At 38.0% G+C, this 16,739-nt stretch overlaps 1 protein-coding gene across 1 annotated transcript in view; it reads right to left on the minus strand.

Moving 5' to 3' along the window:
• Positions 1-16,739, minus strand: part of NEDD4 (NEDD4 E3 ubiquitin protein ligase) — a 156,585-nt gene that overhangs the window by 104,662 nt on the left and 35,184 nt on the right. The window contains exon 5 of the mRNA XM_060150461.1: positions 5,806-5,859. Coding sequence (XP_060006444.1) covers positions 5,806-5,859 — 54 coding nt within the window. The remainder of the gene's footprint in view (positions 1-5,805; positions 5,860-16,739) is intronic.

The raw sequence follows: 16,739 nt of genomic DNA on the forward strand, positions 1-16,739 counted from the left end.
TTATTGTGTTACTGTTGATTTCCTCTTTTACAGCTGTTAGCAGTTGCCTTATGTATTGAGGTGCTCCTGTCTTGGGTGCATATATATTTATAATTGTTATATCTTCTTCTTGGAGTGATCTCTTGATCATTATGTAGTGTCCTTCCTTGTCTCTTGTAACATTGTTTATTTTCAAGTCTATCTTATTTGAGATGAGTATTGCTCCTCCAGCTTTCTTTTGATTTCCATTTGCATGGAATATCTTTTTCCATCCCGTCACTCTCAACCTGTATGTGTCCCTAGGTCTGAAGTGGGTCTCTTGTAGACAGCATATAGACGGGTCTTGTTTTTGTATCCATTCAGTAAGCCTATGTCTTTTGGTTGGAGCATTTAATTCATTCATGTTTAAGGTAGTTATCAATAGGTATATTCCTATGACTATTTTCTTAATTGTTTTGGGTTTGTTTTTGTAGGTTCTTTTCTTCTCTTGTGTTTCCCACTTTGAGAAGTTCCTTTAGCATTTGTTGTAGAGCTGGTTTTGTAGTGCTGAATTCTCTTAGCTTTTGCTTGTCTGTAAAGCTTTTGATTTCTCCATCGAATCTGAATGAGATCCTTGCTGGGTAGAATAATCTTGGTTGTAGGTTCTTCCCTTTCATCACTTTAAGTATATCAGGCCACTCCGTTCTGGCTTGTAGAGTTTCTGCTGAGAAATCAGCTGTTAACCCTATGGGAGTTCCCTTGTATGTTATTTGTCATTTTTCCCTTGCTGCTTTCAGTAATTTTTCTTTGTCTTTAATTTTTGCCAATTTGATTACTATGTGTCTTGGTGTGTTTCTCCTTGGGTTTATGCTGTATGGGACTCGCTGCGCTTCCTGGACTTAGGTGGCTATTTCCTTTCCCATGTTAGGGAAGTTTTCGACTATAATCTCTGCAAATATTTTCTCTGGTTCTTTCTCTCTCTCTTCTCCTTCTGGGACCCCTATAATGCGAAAATTGTTGCATTTAATGTTGTCCCAGAGGTCTCTTAGGCTGTCTTCATTTCTTTTCATTCTTTTTTCTTTATTCTGTTTTGCAGCAGTGAATTCCACCATTCTGACTTCCAGGTCACTTATCCGTTCTTCTGCCTCTGTTATTCTGCTATTGATTCCTTCTAGTGTATTTTTCATTTCAGTTATTGTATTGTTCATCTCTGTTTGTTTTTTCTTTAATTCTTCTAGGTCTTTGTTAAATATTTCTTGCATCTTCTCGATCTTCGCCTCCATTCTTTTTCTGAGGTCCTGGATCATCTTCACTATCATTATTCTGAATTCTTTTTCTGGACGGTTGCCTATCTCCACTTCATTTAGTTGTTTTTCTGGGGTTTTATCTTGTTTCTTCTTCTGGTACATAGCCCTCTGCCTTTTAATCTTGTCTATCTTTCTGTGAATGTGGTTTTTGTTCCACAGGCTTCAGGATTATAGTTCTTCTTGCCTCTGTGTCTTTCCTCTCCTCCTTTGGTTTTTAATATAAAATGAACCAGATAAATGTTTTCTCTTTGGTAAGCTTCACTATAAGCATCAGTTTCATGTCCCCTAACTAGATTGTAAGCTTCCAGAGTGTGAGGACCGCAACTAAATATTTCTTCTGATCCTCTTGAGCTCATGCTGGGCACAATGCAAGCACTAAATAACACCAGGGAGGAGGTTTGATGGATCCAGCTACTACTTCTAAAGAAATATCAAAAAGTATTCCAGCTGGACAGGAAGGAAGGTTGCTTGAAACATTTGCAAAGAGGGTTTCAGCCAAGGAAAAGTAAGAAACTCAATTGCACTTCCTAGCACTCTAGTCTGAGTTTAAATTCTCAGAAGGCTGACCAGTTTGCATTACTGGCTCTGGTCTGGGACTGCAGAGGATCTGCACCAGTATTAGAGCAGTTATGTGTACAACCTGGAGAACCTGGGGTAGAATGTAGCCCTTCAGCCAAACAGATGCCAAGAGAGTAGCATCAACCCTAACTTCAAGGGGAGAAGAGCTGGAGAGTAGTGGCAGACCTCACCTGGAAGGAGTCTATGTAAATCCTATAGAATTTCACATTCTAGAATGAAACACATAATATCCTAGGATTAGACTGAAGCTCAGGGCCTCACATTCTGAGATATTTGGTTATTGATTATCTTCACAGAAAATAATGTGATTACCTACATGCTGTGGACAGGCTCTGGATAATACTAATTGTTGACTAGAACTTTGAAGGCTAATATCCACTGTGATGGTTAATTGCATGTGTTGACTTGGCTAAGATATTTTGCCCAGCTGATGGGTCAAACACTGAACTAGATGTTTGCTATGAAGCTATTTTTTAGATGTGATTAGTATTTAAATCTGTAGATTTTGAGTAAAGCAGAATGCCGTCCGTAATGTGGTGGCTCTCATTCAATCAGTTAAAGGCCTTAATAGCAAAGACAGGTTTCTGGAAGCAGCAATGCTGCCTCAAGACTATAACACAGAAACCTGACTTAGTTTCCAGCTTGCTGCCCAGCACTGCAGATTTCAGATGCATTAACTCTTACCTGAACCTGCAACCTGCCAGCACCACCTCACAGATTTCAGACTTGCCAGCTTCCACTATCATGTAAAGCAATTCCTTAAAGTAAATCAATCCCCCCCACCTCATTATCTCTCACTGTCTCATTCTGTGTGTGTGTGTGTGTGTGTGTGTGTGTGTGTGTGTGTGTGTGTGTGTGTGTCCTATTGGTTCTGTTTCTCTGGAAAACCCTGACTAATACAACCACTGAACTTGAGAAGCACAGCATCTCTGCCTGGAATATGGAATATAGGCGTCTCCTAAAGCTTCAGAGGCTGTATGCGTGCAGAGATAGCTCTTAGGTAGTGACACAGAAGCACTAACTTTTGCACTGGTGGGTAGAATTCATTTAAAGGCACATCACTCTCAAATGTCCCATCACCATCAACATCACCACAACCATAACCAAACTATGACTGTTTTAATCCCCAGCTTCTTAAAACTGGCTGAAAAAATATCACTTATATTGCAAATATTTTCCAGATGACTAGAAATTCTTTTTCCTTAAAAGTGTACCTGTGCTCTTCGCTGTACATTTCCAAAGAGAATCTGCTAGGAAAAGGATGCACTTCTAATTTAGTTGTGAATGCTACAGGAGAATGATAAAATGACATTTACAGTGCATAGGCCAATTTACTGCTACACAATCAAGCCTGTTATTCCTTCAATGGCTATAGTTTCTATGACGTCTCAGGTGATCTGTACACTTCAATTACCTGCTAGGACTAACAACAAACCAGATCATTAGAATGATGAGCACCACCCTGTTCTAATTATTTCTTGTTCCCTTTTGCTAGTAAAGTGAGCTTTTTAAGAAAAACTACATTTCTAATGCATAGCAGAGTATCTAACACAGTAGATGCCTGAAATGGCATACTGTAGTTAACACACAAAATGTGATATCAGAGAGCCACAAACGCATGATTCCATGAACGTTAAATAACACTCTGTATTAATGATGAAAAATTTTCTGAGTGCTTTGATAACTACTATCTCATTTTATTTTCATAATATATTTATCAGATAGGTAAGGCAAATACTGTTATTCCAATTTTTAAACATGAGAAAATATTTTCAGAAGGATTAAATAATCTGTCTAGGGTTACAAGCTAACGTACCAAATCACAAGCCAGACTATAAGGACTTCTGACTCCTTGGTATGGGGATCTATAATATCCTGTTACGTGCATTATTTTTTTTTGTTTTTAGAAATATTCCATTGTTAATATCAGAAGCAATGCTTTTTTCCTTTCGACCTATCGTGACACCCTGTACAGTACTCTATACGTGGCAAATGGCCAAGGAGTGTTAACGCACCAATCAGAGCATGATAGATATCAGTTTTGGCAATGAAGAGTCGCACCATAATAAGATTATCAGCAAAAAAGACCAGATAACTATAAGCAGGGTGGAAAGCATAAACATGTCCTTCTTCTGGACAATATGCAAATAACTCAAATAAAATACTTCACCAGTTATGTACCCAAGAATCAGGAAGAAATTCATATCAGTGTCACTAACAACAGGAAAAATAACACATGACCCAGCAATTCAATCCCAAAATATGAACCTTAGAGATACACTCGTACACGTATATCAGGAAACATAGCAAGAATGTTTATCAATTGGTTATAGCAAAAAACTGGAAACAACACTAATATCTATTAAGGAGGATAAATACATAAATTATGGTATTACAGCATTTGCAGATGAAGGGAAAACTATGCATCTGTAAAATGTCTTATTACAGATTGACCTTACAAATATAACATTAAGCAAAAAGCATGTCACAGAGGAAAGTATTCAGAGTGCTACTACTCTAATAAAATCAAAAATATGAAAAAGGAAACTACTATGCTTTTAGGGATACGTACATACATGATAAAAATTTTTAAATAAGAAAGATAAACACAATATTCAGGACAGTGGCTACTACTTGCAGGGGAAGAAAAGGAGATGCTACTGGGGAGGAGTATGAGGGGTTTTGAAGATTTTGGTAATATTCTAGTTCTTAAGTTGAGTAAGAAGTGTACAGATATTCATCTTATTATTTAAAATAAAGATTTATATTAAACATATTTTTTGTATGTCTATTTCATGATTAAAAAAACACCAATACTAAATTTCACCTGGTCCTATCTAGAAGGAAAACAGATCTGTAGCAACAGAGGGAAAAAAACAGAAGACATTCCCTATTCTATTAAAAAAAAAAAAGGCAAAAATACAAGCAGAAAACAAAAAGCTCTGTGACTAACCAAATCTGATAAGCAAATCATCAACATCTGTCATTCAGCCTTACAAAATTACATTGCCAGTTAGTGCTGAAGTCTCCCTTGGCTGCAAAAAAGTACCTTTGCCTGTTATGATACTAACTAATGATTTCAGCTGCAATATCTTCAGTTACTAGTATAGTTATCACTTCTTGACAGAAAAAAACAAAGTGTTGTATAGTCCAACACTAAAAATAGATTCTTTAAAAAATCCAGTTTCCATGTTAGCTACAAAATGAATAAAACTGTTTAATTTCTTTTTTGGTGCTTCTGTTTGGTAACTGATAAGCTCTGAATATATAACACTGTTCTTACACCTTCATATTCAAATCTTACCGGTGTAAAATGTAAACGTAAGATGCTAAAAAGAAGGTTTGAAATAAAGTTCCAAAGAGACAAATTAGGAAAAGGATAGGATTTCAAGACAGTCTTTAGGAAATCAGGAATCAGAACTATCCTTTTATAAAAATAAAATCAGGTTATATTTGCTTTTTGTCCCCCTAAGGACTGGCAATCCTTCAGAGGACTTTACTTCATCGGTGTAGAGAGGATAGCTTTCCTTTGTAGAATAGTGGGGATAAGGGAGAGGATGGCATGTCATAACTGGATACAGGTAACCCCAAGAAATCCACTGGAGTGAGGAGGGGAAGGCTCCTGAGCCTGGGACTACCGACCAGGGTACAAGGATGAATGTGAGGGAAGGCCAGACAAAGAGGCTGACTTTCCTGCATCTCCTGCCATGTCAGGCCTTGAGGAAGACCGTGAATCTGCTGAGAACTGACAATCACAAGAGGTGCCTGGGAGAATAGAAGGGTAGAGAGTAGCACCAGAAAAGAGGGAAAAAAAAATTCTATCTGTCCACCATTTTGCCCAGAGTCTCCATAACCATCCCAAAAGCATCCCTCACCTCACAGATCCCCAGCCCACTTTTCCTTGCTGCTCTACTGAAATACACCCTTGCTTCACATTTTACACTCGTACAATAGAACTCACCAATCGATTTTCATCAAACACTTCAAAAAGAAGCCGGTGCTGCTGAGGGTGAACCTAAGTAAGAAAAAAACAACCTTTCTTTAAAAACAAGTGAACATCGGAACTATATTCAATATCTTGTAATAACCTATAATGGAAAAGAATCTGAAAAATTATATGCGTGTGTGTGTGTGTGTGTCTACTTTGCTGTATACCAAAAACTAACACAACATTGTAAACCAACTATACTTTTAATTAAAAAAAAGTGAACATCAACCCACTGAGAAATAAATGTTTGAAAATGTTACCATTTCCTAATTCCTGTTACTTACAATATATTTTAAATTACACAAGATACTTAATATATACAAAGCTCAGACCAGTCACAAGTCACCCATTTTCTGGTAATTTTTCCATAATGACAAAGTGGATTTGGTTGCTTATTTTTCCATTTTTTTCTAAAATAGAATAAAAGAAAGTAAGATAAAATTTCTTTTTTTTTTTTGGCCACACAGTTTATGGGATTTTAGTTCCCCGACCAGGGATAGAACCCACACCCTCCACAGTGAGAGCCTGGAGTCCTAACCACTAGACCTCCAAGAAATTCCTGAAAGTGAGATAAAATTTCAAAAAATTACGTATTTACAAGCACTTAAAAATACAGATTAGATTTTAACTTATTATCAATTTTATGTACTCACTTTTTATTTATCAGGTTAGAAATACCCAAAGTGGATGCTGATTTTATGGAGACTAGTGTTCTGAATCCTTTTAGTACTGACTTGATAAAACCAATCTTGTTTATACTATGTAAAGTACATAAGCAGTCAAAAAGTATACACTGAGTTTTCACTTACTGTTTATATCTTATAGCACGAGTAAAATTAACATGCAGTAATTTATTTTTCAAAGCTAATGCTTTTATCTTTGCTGAAATGTTTCAATATCAAGTTAATATCTACTAAATATCAAACACAAAGAAAATCTTTAATAATTTGTTATACCAGAGGTTAAGATGATGTATGAAACATTCTCACATTTAAGTTGATATTTTCTCTATGATAAATATATTACATTAAACACTGAGATATTTTAAAACTTTGGTTTACATGTCAAAAGTATCGACAGCCTTCAGAAAAAAGTCCTATATGTGTGACAAAGATATAGAGATACCTAACCCAATGTCCACTCTCCCTTATGTTCTTCTGAGAACATAATCCTAATTTTACCTGCAACAAGTGCCCAGGGTCACCACACTGCACAACTCTTGGGGATAGGGGCATTAATTTTTTTTAAATTGAAGTATAACATAAATTCAGTAAAGTATAAAGTTTACTAACCTTAAATATACAGCTTGATGACTTTTCATACATGTTTACTGTGTCATCATCACCGAGATCAAAATATGGAACACTCCATTCTATTTTATGTATTGTTTTCTATATGAACAGTGCCCTCTGGACTTGTTCAACACTGAGACTCTCAATAAGACTCTCTAAAAAAAGTTCCCTTGGGCTTCCCTGGTGGCGCAGTGGTTGAGAGTCCGCCTGCCGATGCAGGGGACATGGGTTCGTGCCCCGGTCCGGGAGGATCCCACATGCCGCTGAGCGGCTGGGCCCGTGCGCCACGGCCGCTGAGCCTGTGCTCCGCAACGGGAGAGGCCACAACAGTGAGAGGCCCGCGCACCGCAAAAAAAAAAAAAAAAAAAAAAAGAAAGTTCCCTTGTACCCAGGGGCGACCAAAAAGGCCAACCTACCAGCGGTCACTGGGTGGGACTTCTGGAAGAGCTCTTTCTTTCTTTCTTTAAAGATTGAGTATGCTTTTCTTTTTTTAAAAAATATTTGTTTGTTTGTTTATTTATTATTGCCTGCGTTATGGCTTTATTGCTGCACGCAGGCTTTCTCTAGTTGCAGCGAGCAGGGGCTACTCTTCGTTATGGTGCGCGGGCTTCTCATTGAGGTGACTTCTCTTGTTGCAGAGCATGGGCTCTAGGTGCGTGGGCTTCAGTAGTTGTGGCACATGGTCTCAGTAGTTGTGGCTCGCGGGCTCTAGAGCACAGGCTCAGACATTGTGGTGCACAGGCTTCGCTGTTGTGCGGCATGTGGGATCTTCCCGGACCACGGCTCAAACCCGTGTCCCCTGCACTGGCAGGCAGATTCTTAACCACTGAGCCACCAGGGAAGTTCCTGGGAGAGCTCTTTAAATGGGGCTGACTCAGCTGGGAGAGATGTCGCTTTTGCCCTTTGTACTTCTTTTTCCTGTGTGGAACTTGGTTAGGACAGCTGGCACCCCTACAGTCATATTGTAACCATGGGGCAACTATGAGGACAGAAGCCCCAATTAAGGGCTATATATGCCACAGGGATAGAAGAAACAGTGTTAAGACAATAATCTCTTCTAGGAGGATATAGAGGACATTTTGGGGAGGAGATGACGCTTGAGCTAAGACTTGAAAGATGGGAAGAATTTGAATAAGAAAATATAGATAATATTCACAGCAAGGAGATCGCAGGAGGAAAGGCATGGGGGCAGAATGAGCATGCTGTAAGGAGATCAACTGATAAGAACATTTTTGTGTTAGAAAGTGGTAAGAAAAATTTGGTTAGTCAGTGTAGAGCCAGACTGAGGGCACTGATATCCAGAAAAGGAATGAAGACTTGATTGGTATGGAAGAAAATTAAGCTTTTAAATGAAAAACTGATACGATGTAGATCATATGTAAATATTATTTTGTCAGTGATACATAAAATAAATTGGACTAGAGAGAGACCCTGGAGTCCACAGAGACTGTGGCTCTAGTAACTCAGGTATGAAGTGATGAGAGCTTTGCCTGTGATGGTCCCAGTGAGACTAGGGAGGGAGACAAGAACATGAAAAATATTTTGAGGGAAAAAATAAAAAGTCTCAATGTCTAACAAAATACCTGGCAGACAATGTAGATGTTCAATGAATATTGCTAAGAAAATAGATATATGTGACTTGAATAGGGTTCTGCTGTCCTGGTTCAGACTATAATTAATAGCTTCCTAACAAGATGCTCTAACTCAACTATCTTACCTTTTAAATCTATCTTTTCTATTACAACTGGAGTGACCTACCTAAAAGATAGCTTAGGCCGTCTTTACTGCCCTTCTCAAAAGCTGTTCCCAGTGGCCTAAAGCATAATATTCAAATGCCTGAGCATGGAATGATGCTTCCTGATCTGAGTCCAATTTGCCTCTCCAGCCTTGTGTCCTGCAACTGTCGCCTGCCAACACAAATACACATACACCCTATGCTCTAATCACACTAGAAACAGTCTAATCACTGCTTACTGCGCTTTCTGATCTGTACTTCTGTACATGCTAAGGTCTCTCCACGTGCAACGCCTTCTCAGCTCGACACGTCCAAAATCTACCCCTTGTTCAAGCCTCAGCTCAAACGTCAACTCCGCCCTGAAGTCTTACCTCCCGTCACTCCCCCTCCTCCGTTTCCAGTTATTAAAAAACTAACTACATTCTTCCATTTATGAAGTTAATAATATGTAATAGCTCTCTACTGAATTATAAAAACACCATAAAGTATTTGGTTACTTGTTTTTTGAGGGGGGTTATATCAAAGGCACACCCTAAGTGCAAGAATACAATTTAAAACATGTGGTGAGAATTCTAATTCAAAATGGCAGCCTGAACACAAATATTAACCCTCTCCCTCCTGAGATCCTGTTTTCATAATAGCAAAGGAGTTTGTAAAAGGTATTAAAGCATCACAGCAAAGATCATATGCACATGCAAGGGCCACCAGCAGGCAAGCAATTTCCATACCTCCCTAGTAGGGAGATGAAGTGGGGATGAAAGCAGGCTTCTGAAGAAACTGAAAACTATTAAAAGAACAGAATGTTGAAGCAAAGAGGTCAATGGCCCAAATGAGAGAATATTCCTATAGCACCTAAACCTCTAGTAAACACATGCACACACAGACACACACACATTATTAAAGAGTTTCTCTGTGTCTGATTTCAGGTAGAGGTTCAACAATAATGCAACCATCAGCTGTTTTTTTTTTTAAACATCTTTATTGGAGTATAATTGCTTTACAATGGTGTGTTAGTTTCTGCTTTATAACAAAGTGAGTCAGCTATACGTACACATGTATCCCTATATCCCCTCCCTCTGCGTCTCCCTCCCACCCTCCCTATCCCACCCCTCTAGGTGGTCACAAAGCACCGAGCTGATCTCCCTGTCCTATGTGGCTGCTTCCCACTAGCTATCTATTTAACAGTTGGTAGTGTATATATGTCCATGCCACTCTCTCACTTCGTCCCAGCTTACCCTTCCCCCTCCCCATGTCCTCAAGTCCATTCTCTACGTCTGCATCTTTATTCCTGTCCTGCCCCTAGGTTCTTCAGAACCATTTTTTTCTTTTTTTAGATTCCATATATATGTGTTAGCATACAGTATTTGTTTTTCTCTTTCTGACTTCACTCTGTTTGACAGACTCTAGGTCCATCCACCTCACTACAAATAACTCCATTTCATTTTATGGCTGAGTAATATTCCATTGTATATATGTGCCACATCTTCTTTATCCATTCATCTGTTGATGGACACCTAGGTTGCTTCCATGTCCTGGCTATTGTAAATAGTGCTGCAGTGAACATAGTGGTACATGATTCTTTTTGAATTATGGTTTTCTCAGGGTATATGCCCAGTAGTGAGATTACTGGGTCATATGGTAGTTCTATTTTTAGTTTTTTAAGGAACCTCCATACTGTTCTCCCTAGTGGCTGTATCAATTTACATTCCCACCAACAGTGCAAGAGGGTTCCCTTTTCTCCACATCCTCTCCAGCATGTATTGTTTGTACATTTTTTGATGATGGCCATTCTGAATGGTGTGAGGTGATACCTCATTGTAGTTTTGATTTGCATTTCTCTAATGATTAGTGATGTTGGGCATCCTTTCATGTATTTGTTGGCAATCTGTATATCTTCTCTGGAGAAATGTCTATTTAGGTCTTCTGCCCATTTTTGGATTGGGTTGTTTGTTTTTTTGATATTGAGCTGCATGAGATGTTTGTACATTTTGGAGGTTAATCCTTTGTCAGTTGCTTTGTTTGCAAATATTTTCTCCCATGCTGAGGATTGTCTTTTCATCTTGTTTATGGTTTCCTTTGCTGTGCAAAAGCTTTTAAGTTTCATTAGGTCCCATCTGTTTATTTTTGTTTTTATTTCCATTTCTCTAGGAGGTGGGTCAAAAAGGATCTTGCTGTGATTTATGTACAGAGTGTTCTGCCTATGTTCTCCTCTAAGAGTTTTATCCTGTCTGGCATTGGATTTAGGTCTTTAATCCATTTTGAGTTTACTTTTGTATATGGTGTTAGGGAGTATTCTAATTTCATTCTTTTACACATAGCTGTCCAGTTTTCCCAGAACCACTTATTGAAGAGACTGTCTTTTCTCCACTGTATATTCTTGCCTTCTTTATCAAAGATAAGGTGACCACATGTCTGTGGGCTTATCTTTGGGCTTTCTGTCCTGTTCCATTGATCGATATTTCTGTTTTTGTGCCAATACCATACTGTCTTGATTACTGTAGCTTTGTAGTATAGTCTGAAGTCAGGGAGCTTGATTCCTCCAGCTCTGTTTTTCTGTCTCAAGACTGCTTTAGCTATTTGGGGTCTTCTGTGTTTCCATACAGATTGTGAATTTTTTTGTTCCAGTTCTGTGAAAAATGCCATTGGTAGCTTGATAGGGATTGCACTGAATCTGTACATTGCTTTGGGTAGTAGAGCCATTTTCACAATGTTGATTTTTCCAATACAAGAACATGGTATATCTCTCCATCTGTTTGTATCACCTTTAATTTATTTCATCTGTGTCTTATAGTTTTCTACATACAGGTCTTTTGTCTCCTTAGGTAGGTTTATTCCTAGCTATTTTATTCTTTTGGTTGCAATGGTAAATGGGAGTGTTTCCTTAATTTCTCTTCCATATTTTTCATTGTTAGTGTACAGGAATGCAAGAAATTTCTGTGCATTAATTTTGTATCCTGCTACTTTACCAAATTCATTGATTAGCTCTAGTAGTTTTCTGGTGGCATCTTTAGGATTCTCTATGTATAGTATCATGTCATCTGCAAACAGTGACAGTTTTACTTCTTTTCCGATTTGGATTCCATTTATTTTGTTTTTTCTTCTCTGATTGCTGTGGCTAAAACTTCCAGAACTATGTTGAGTAATAGTGGTGAGAGTGGGCATCCTTGTCTTGTTCCTGATCTTAATGGAAATGGATTCAGTTTTTCACCATTGAGAACGATGTTGGCTGTGGGTTTGTCAAATATGGCCTTTATTATGTTGAGGTAAGTTCCCTCTATGTCTACTTTCTGCTGGGTTTTTTTTTTATCATAAATGGTGTTGAATTTTGTTGAAAGTTTTTTCTGCATCTATTGAGATGATAATATGGTTTTTAATCCTTCAGCTTGTTAATATGATGTATCACATTGATTGATTTGCATACATTGAAGAATCCTTGCATTCCTGGGGTAAACCCCACTTGATCATGGTGTATGATCCTTTAATGTGCTGTTGAATTCTGTTTGCTAGTATTTTGTTGAGGATTTTTGCATCTATGTTCATCAGTGATATTGGCCTGTAGTTTTTTTGTGACATCTTTGTCTGGTTTTGGTATCAGGGTCATGGTGGTCTTGTAGAACGAGTTTGGGAGTGTTCCTGCCTCTGCTATATTTTGGAAGAGTTTGAGTAGGATGGGTGTTAGCTCTTCTCTAAATGTTTGACAGAATTCGCCTGGGAAGCCATCTGGTCCTGGGCTTTTGTTTGTTGGAAGATTTTAAATCACAGTTTCAATTTCAGTGCTTGTGATTGGTCTGTGTATCTTTTCTATTTCTTCCTGGTTCAGTCTCAGAAGGTTGTGCTTTTCTAAGAATTTGTCCATTTCTTCCAGGTTGTTCATTTTATTGGCATACAGTTGCTTGTAGTGATCTCTCATGATCCTTTGTATTTCTGCAGTGTCAGTTGTTACTTCTCCCTTTTCATTTCTAATTCTATTGATTTGAGTCTTTTCCCTTTTTTTCTTGATGAGTCTAGCTAATGGTTTATCAATTTCGTTTATCTTCTCAAAGAACCAACTTTTAGTTTTATAGATCTTTGCTATCATTTCCTTCATTTCTTTTTCATTTACTTCTGATCTGATCTTTACGATTTCTTTTCTTCTGCTAACTTTGGGGTATTTTGGTTCTTCTTTGTCTAATTGCTTTAGGTGTAAGTTTAGGTTGTTTATTTGAGATTTTTCTTGTTTCTTGAGGTTGCACTGTATTGCTATAATCTTCCCTCTCAGAACTGCCTTTGCTGCACCCTATAGGTTTTGGGCCATTGTGTTTTCACTGTCATTTGTTTCTAGGTATTTTTTGATTTCCTCTTTGATTTCTTCAGTGATCTCTTGGTTATTTAGTAGTGTATTGTTTAGCCCCCAATGTGTTTGTATTTTTTACAGTTTTTTTTCCTGTAATTGATATCTAGTCTTATAGCGTTGTGGTTGGAAAAGAAACTTGATCCAATTTCAAATTTCTCAAATTTACCAAGGCTTGATTTGTGACCCAAGATATGATCTATCATGGAGAATGTTCCATGAGCACTTGAGAAGAAAGTGTATTCTGTTGTTTTTGGATGGAATGTCCTACAAATATCAATTAAGTCCATCTTGTTTAATGTATCATTTAAAGCTTGTGTTCCCTTATTTATTTTCATTTTGGATCATCTGTACATTGGTGAAAGTGGGGTTTTAAAGTACCATACTATGATTATGTTACTGTCAATTTCCCCTTTTATGGTTGTTAGCATTTACCCTATGTATTGAGGTGCTCCTTTGTTGGGTGCATAAATATTTACAATTGTTGTATCTTCTGCTTGGATTGATCCCTTGATCATTATGAATGTTCTTCTTTGTCTCTTATAATAGTCTTTATTTTAAAGTCTATTTCAAAGTCTATTTTGTCTGATATGAGAATTGCTATCCAGCCTTCTTTTGATTTCCATTTGCATGGAATATCTTTTTCCATCTCCTCACTGTCAGACTGTATGTGTCCCTAGGTCTGAAGTGGGTCTCTTGTAGACAGCATATATATGGGTCTTGTTTTTGTATCCATTCAGCCAGTCTATGTTTTTTGGTTGGAGCATTTAATCCATTTACATTTAAGGTAATTATTGATATGTTTGTTGTTATTACTGTTTTCTTAATTGTTTTGGGTTTGTTTTTGTAGGTCTTTTCCTTCTCTTGTGTTTATTGCCTAGAGAAGTTCCTTTAGCATTTGCTGTAAAGCTAATTTGGTTGTGCTGAATCCTCTTAGCTTTTGCTTGTCTGTAAAGGTTTTAATTTCTCTGTTGAATCTAAATGAGACCCTTGCTGGGTAGAGTAATCTTGGTTGTAGGTTTTTCCCTTTCATCACTTTAAATATGTCCTGCCAGTCCCTTCTGGCTTGCAGAGTTTCTGCTGAAAGATCAGCTGTTAACCTTATGGGGATTCCCTTGTATGTTATTTGTTGCTTTTCCCTTGCTGCTTTTAATGATTTTTCTTTGTATTTAATTTTTAATAGTTTGATTAATATGTGTCTTGGCATGTTTCTCCTTGGATTTATCCTGTATGGAACTCTCTTTGCTTCGTGTACTTGATTGACTATTTCCTTTTCCATAGTTGGGAAGTTTTCAACTATAATCTCTTCAAATATTTTCTCAGTCCCTTTCTTTTTCTCTTCTTCTTCTGGGACCCCATACTTCAAATGTTGGTGTGTTTAATGTTGTCCCAGAGGTCTCTGAGACTGTCCTCAATTCTTTTCATTCTTTTGTCTTTATTCTGCTCTGCTGCCGTTATTTCCACTATTTTATCTTCCAGGTCACTTATCCATTATTTTGCCTCAGTTATTCTGCTATTGATTCCTTCTAGAGAATTCTTAATTTCATTTATTGTGTTGTTCATCATTGTTTGTTTGCTCTTTAGTTCTTCTAGGTCCATGTTAAAAGTTTCTTGTATTTTCTCCATTCTATTTCCAAGATTTTGGATCATCTTTACTATTATTACTCTGAATTCTTTTTCAGGTAAACTGCCTACGTCCTCTTCATTTGTTTGGTCTGGTGGGTTTTTACCTTGCTCCTTCATCTGCTGTGTATTTCTCTATCTTCTCATTTTGCTTAACTTACTGTGTTTGGGGTCTCCTTTTCACAGGATGCAGGTTTATAGTTCCCGTTGTTTTTCATGTCTGCCCCCAGTGGGTAAGTTTGGTTCAGTGTGTTGTGCAGGCTTCCTGGTGGAGGGACTAGTGCCTGTGTTCTGATGAATGAGGCTGGATCTTGTCTTTCTGGTGGGTAGGACCGCATCTGGTGGTGTGTTTTGGGGTGTCTGTGAACTTATTATGATTTTAGGCAGCCTCTCTGCTAATGTGTGGGGTTGTGTTCCTGTGTTGCTCGTTGTTTGGCATGGGGCGTCCAGCACTGGAGCTTGCTCATTGTTGAGTGGAGCTGGGTCTCAGCGTTGAGATGGAGAGCTCTGGGAGAGCTCTCGTTGATTGATATTACGTGGAGCCAGGAGGTCTCTGGTGGTCCAATGTCCTGAAGTTGGCTCTCCCACCTCAGTGGCTCAGGCCTGACACCCGGCCGGAGCAACAAGATCCTGTCAGTCGCACAGCTCGTCACAACTCCACAGCTGAAGGCAAGGGGTTTCTCTCAGCTCCAGGTTGCAGTGCTCCAGGAAAGTGTTCAGATTGGCTTGCCTCCCATAGACGTCCAGAGCAGTCTGTACAAAGCCACAGAGCATCTCATGTCTCACTCTCTGATCCTCCTTGCTCTATCGATTTTGGAGCTGTTGCCCCCATTTTAATCATGAGGCTTTAGAGCTCTGTAGCCAATGCTATTAGAGCTCAGCCTGTCATCCCATGGATCCCTTCAGCATTTTTGTGCACACCTGCTCCCCAAGCATGTGCTCTCTCAACAGCAGCAGTTGCATCTTCTTCAACCATCAGTTTTAATATATAAAATATAGATAACTAAAAATGTAACATGTAATTGTTGAATGTTTAGGCTTTTCATATATAGAAGCAATAGATGATTACCAGAGATCACAGATATAGAAACAGAAAAACTGTCCCCAAAGAAAAGAGATACTTAAGAAACACCTTTGAAAACTGTAAGGTATATCCTTAGAAAAATTTGGGAAAGTCTTGCATCCATAAAGCTAAAATAGGGCACTATAAAAAGAGGCAAGGAGTGATGTTGCAACTAAAAATAACTGTTGAATTCAAATATAAGCAATTTTAGGTAAATTTGCAGAAATATCCCAAAATGTAGAGCAAAAAGCTAAGCTGAAGGAAAATATGAGAGAAAATAAAAAAGAGGATTTTCTGAACAGATTCAGTGAAAGAATTAAGCCCTAATGTCCTAAAACAGAGGTTACAGCTTATGGACCAAAGCCAGCTAGGCACTTGCTTGCTTTTTTTTTTTTTTTAACAGCCCATAAGATAATAATTTTTTTTACATTTTAAAATGGTTACCTTTTAAATGGCTATATAAGTACCTACACAGTAGCCTCAATTTTTGTCTCCTGCCTGTGTGACACCTAAAATATTTACTGTCTGGCCCTTTATGAAAAAGTTTACTGACTCCTGTCCTAAGACATTTAATGTATGTTATCTATTGATTTATCTCATATATCTAGGATGGTACTCAGTAAGACCATCCTTGGAATATGTGAGGAAACTATCACGCAAATCATTTTCTGTGTTCTGTGGTTCACATGAGGAATTCTGACTGAGAAAGATAAGAATCAGTCTAGGTAACCCTGCACCCAACTAGCTGGAATCGCCAAACAATAATACAAACAGAGGGAAGGAAATTATTAAAGAAATTATTCACACAAAAATTTTCAGAGCTGAAGGGAAACAGTAGTCTTTAAATTGAAATGCTTATCAAAG

Source organism: Lagenorhynchus albirostris, chromosome 1 (genome assembly GCF_949774975.1).
Source record: "Lagenorhynchus albirostris chromosome 1, mLagAlb1.1, whole genome shotgun sequence".
In the NCBI taxonomy this organism is placed as follows: Eukaryota; Metazoa; Chordata; class Mammalia; order Artiodactyla; family Delphinidae; genus Lagenorhynchus; species Lagenorhynchus albirostris.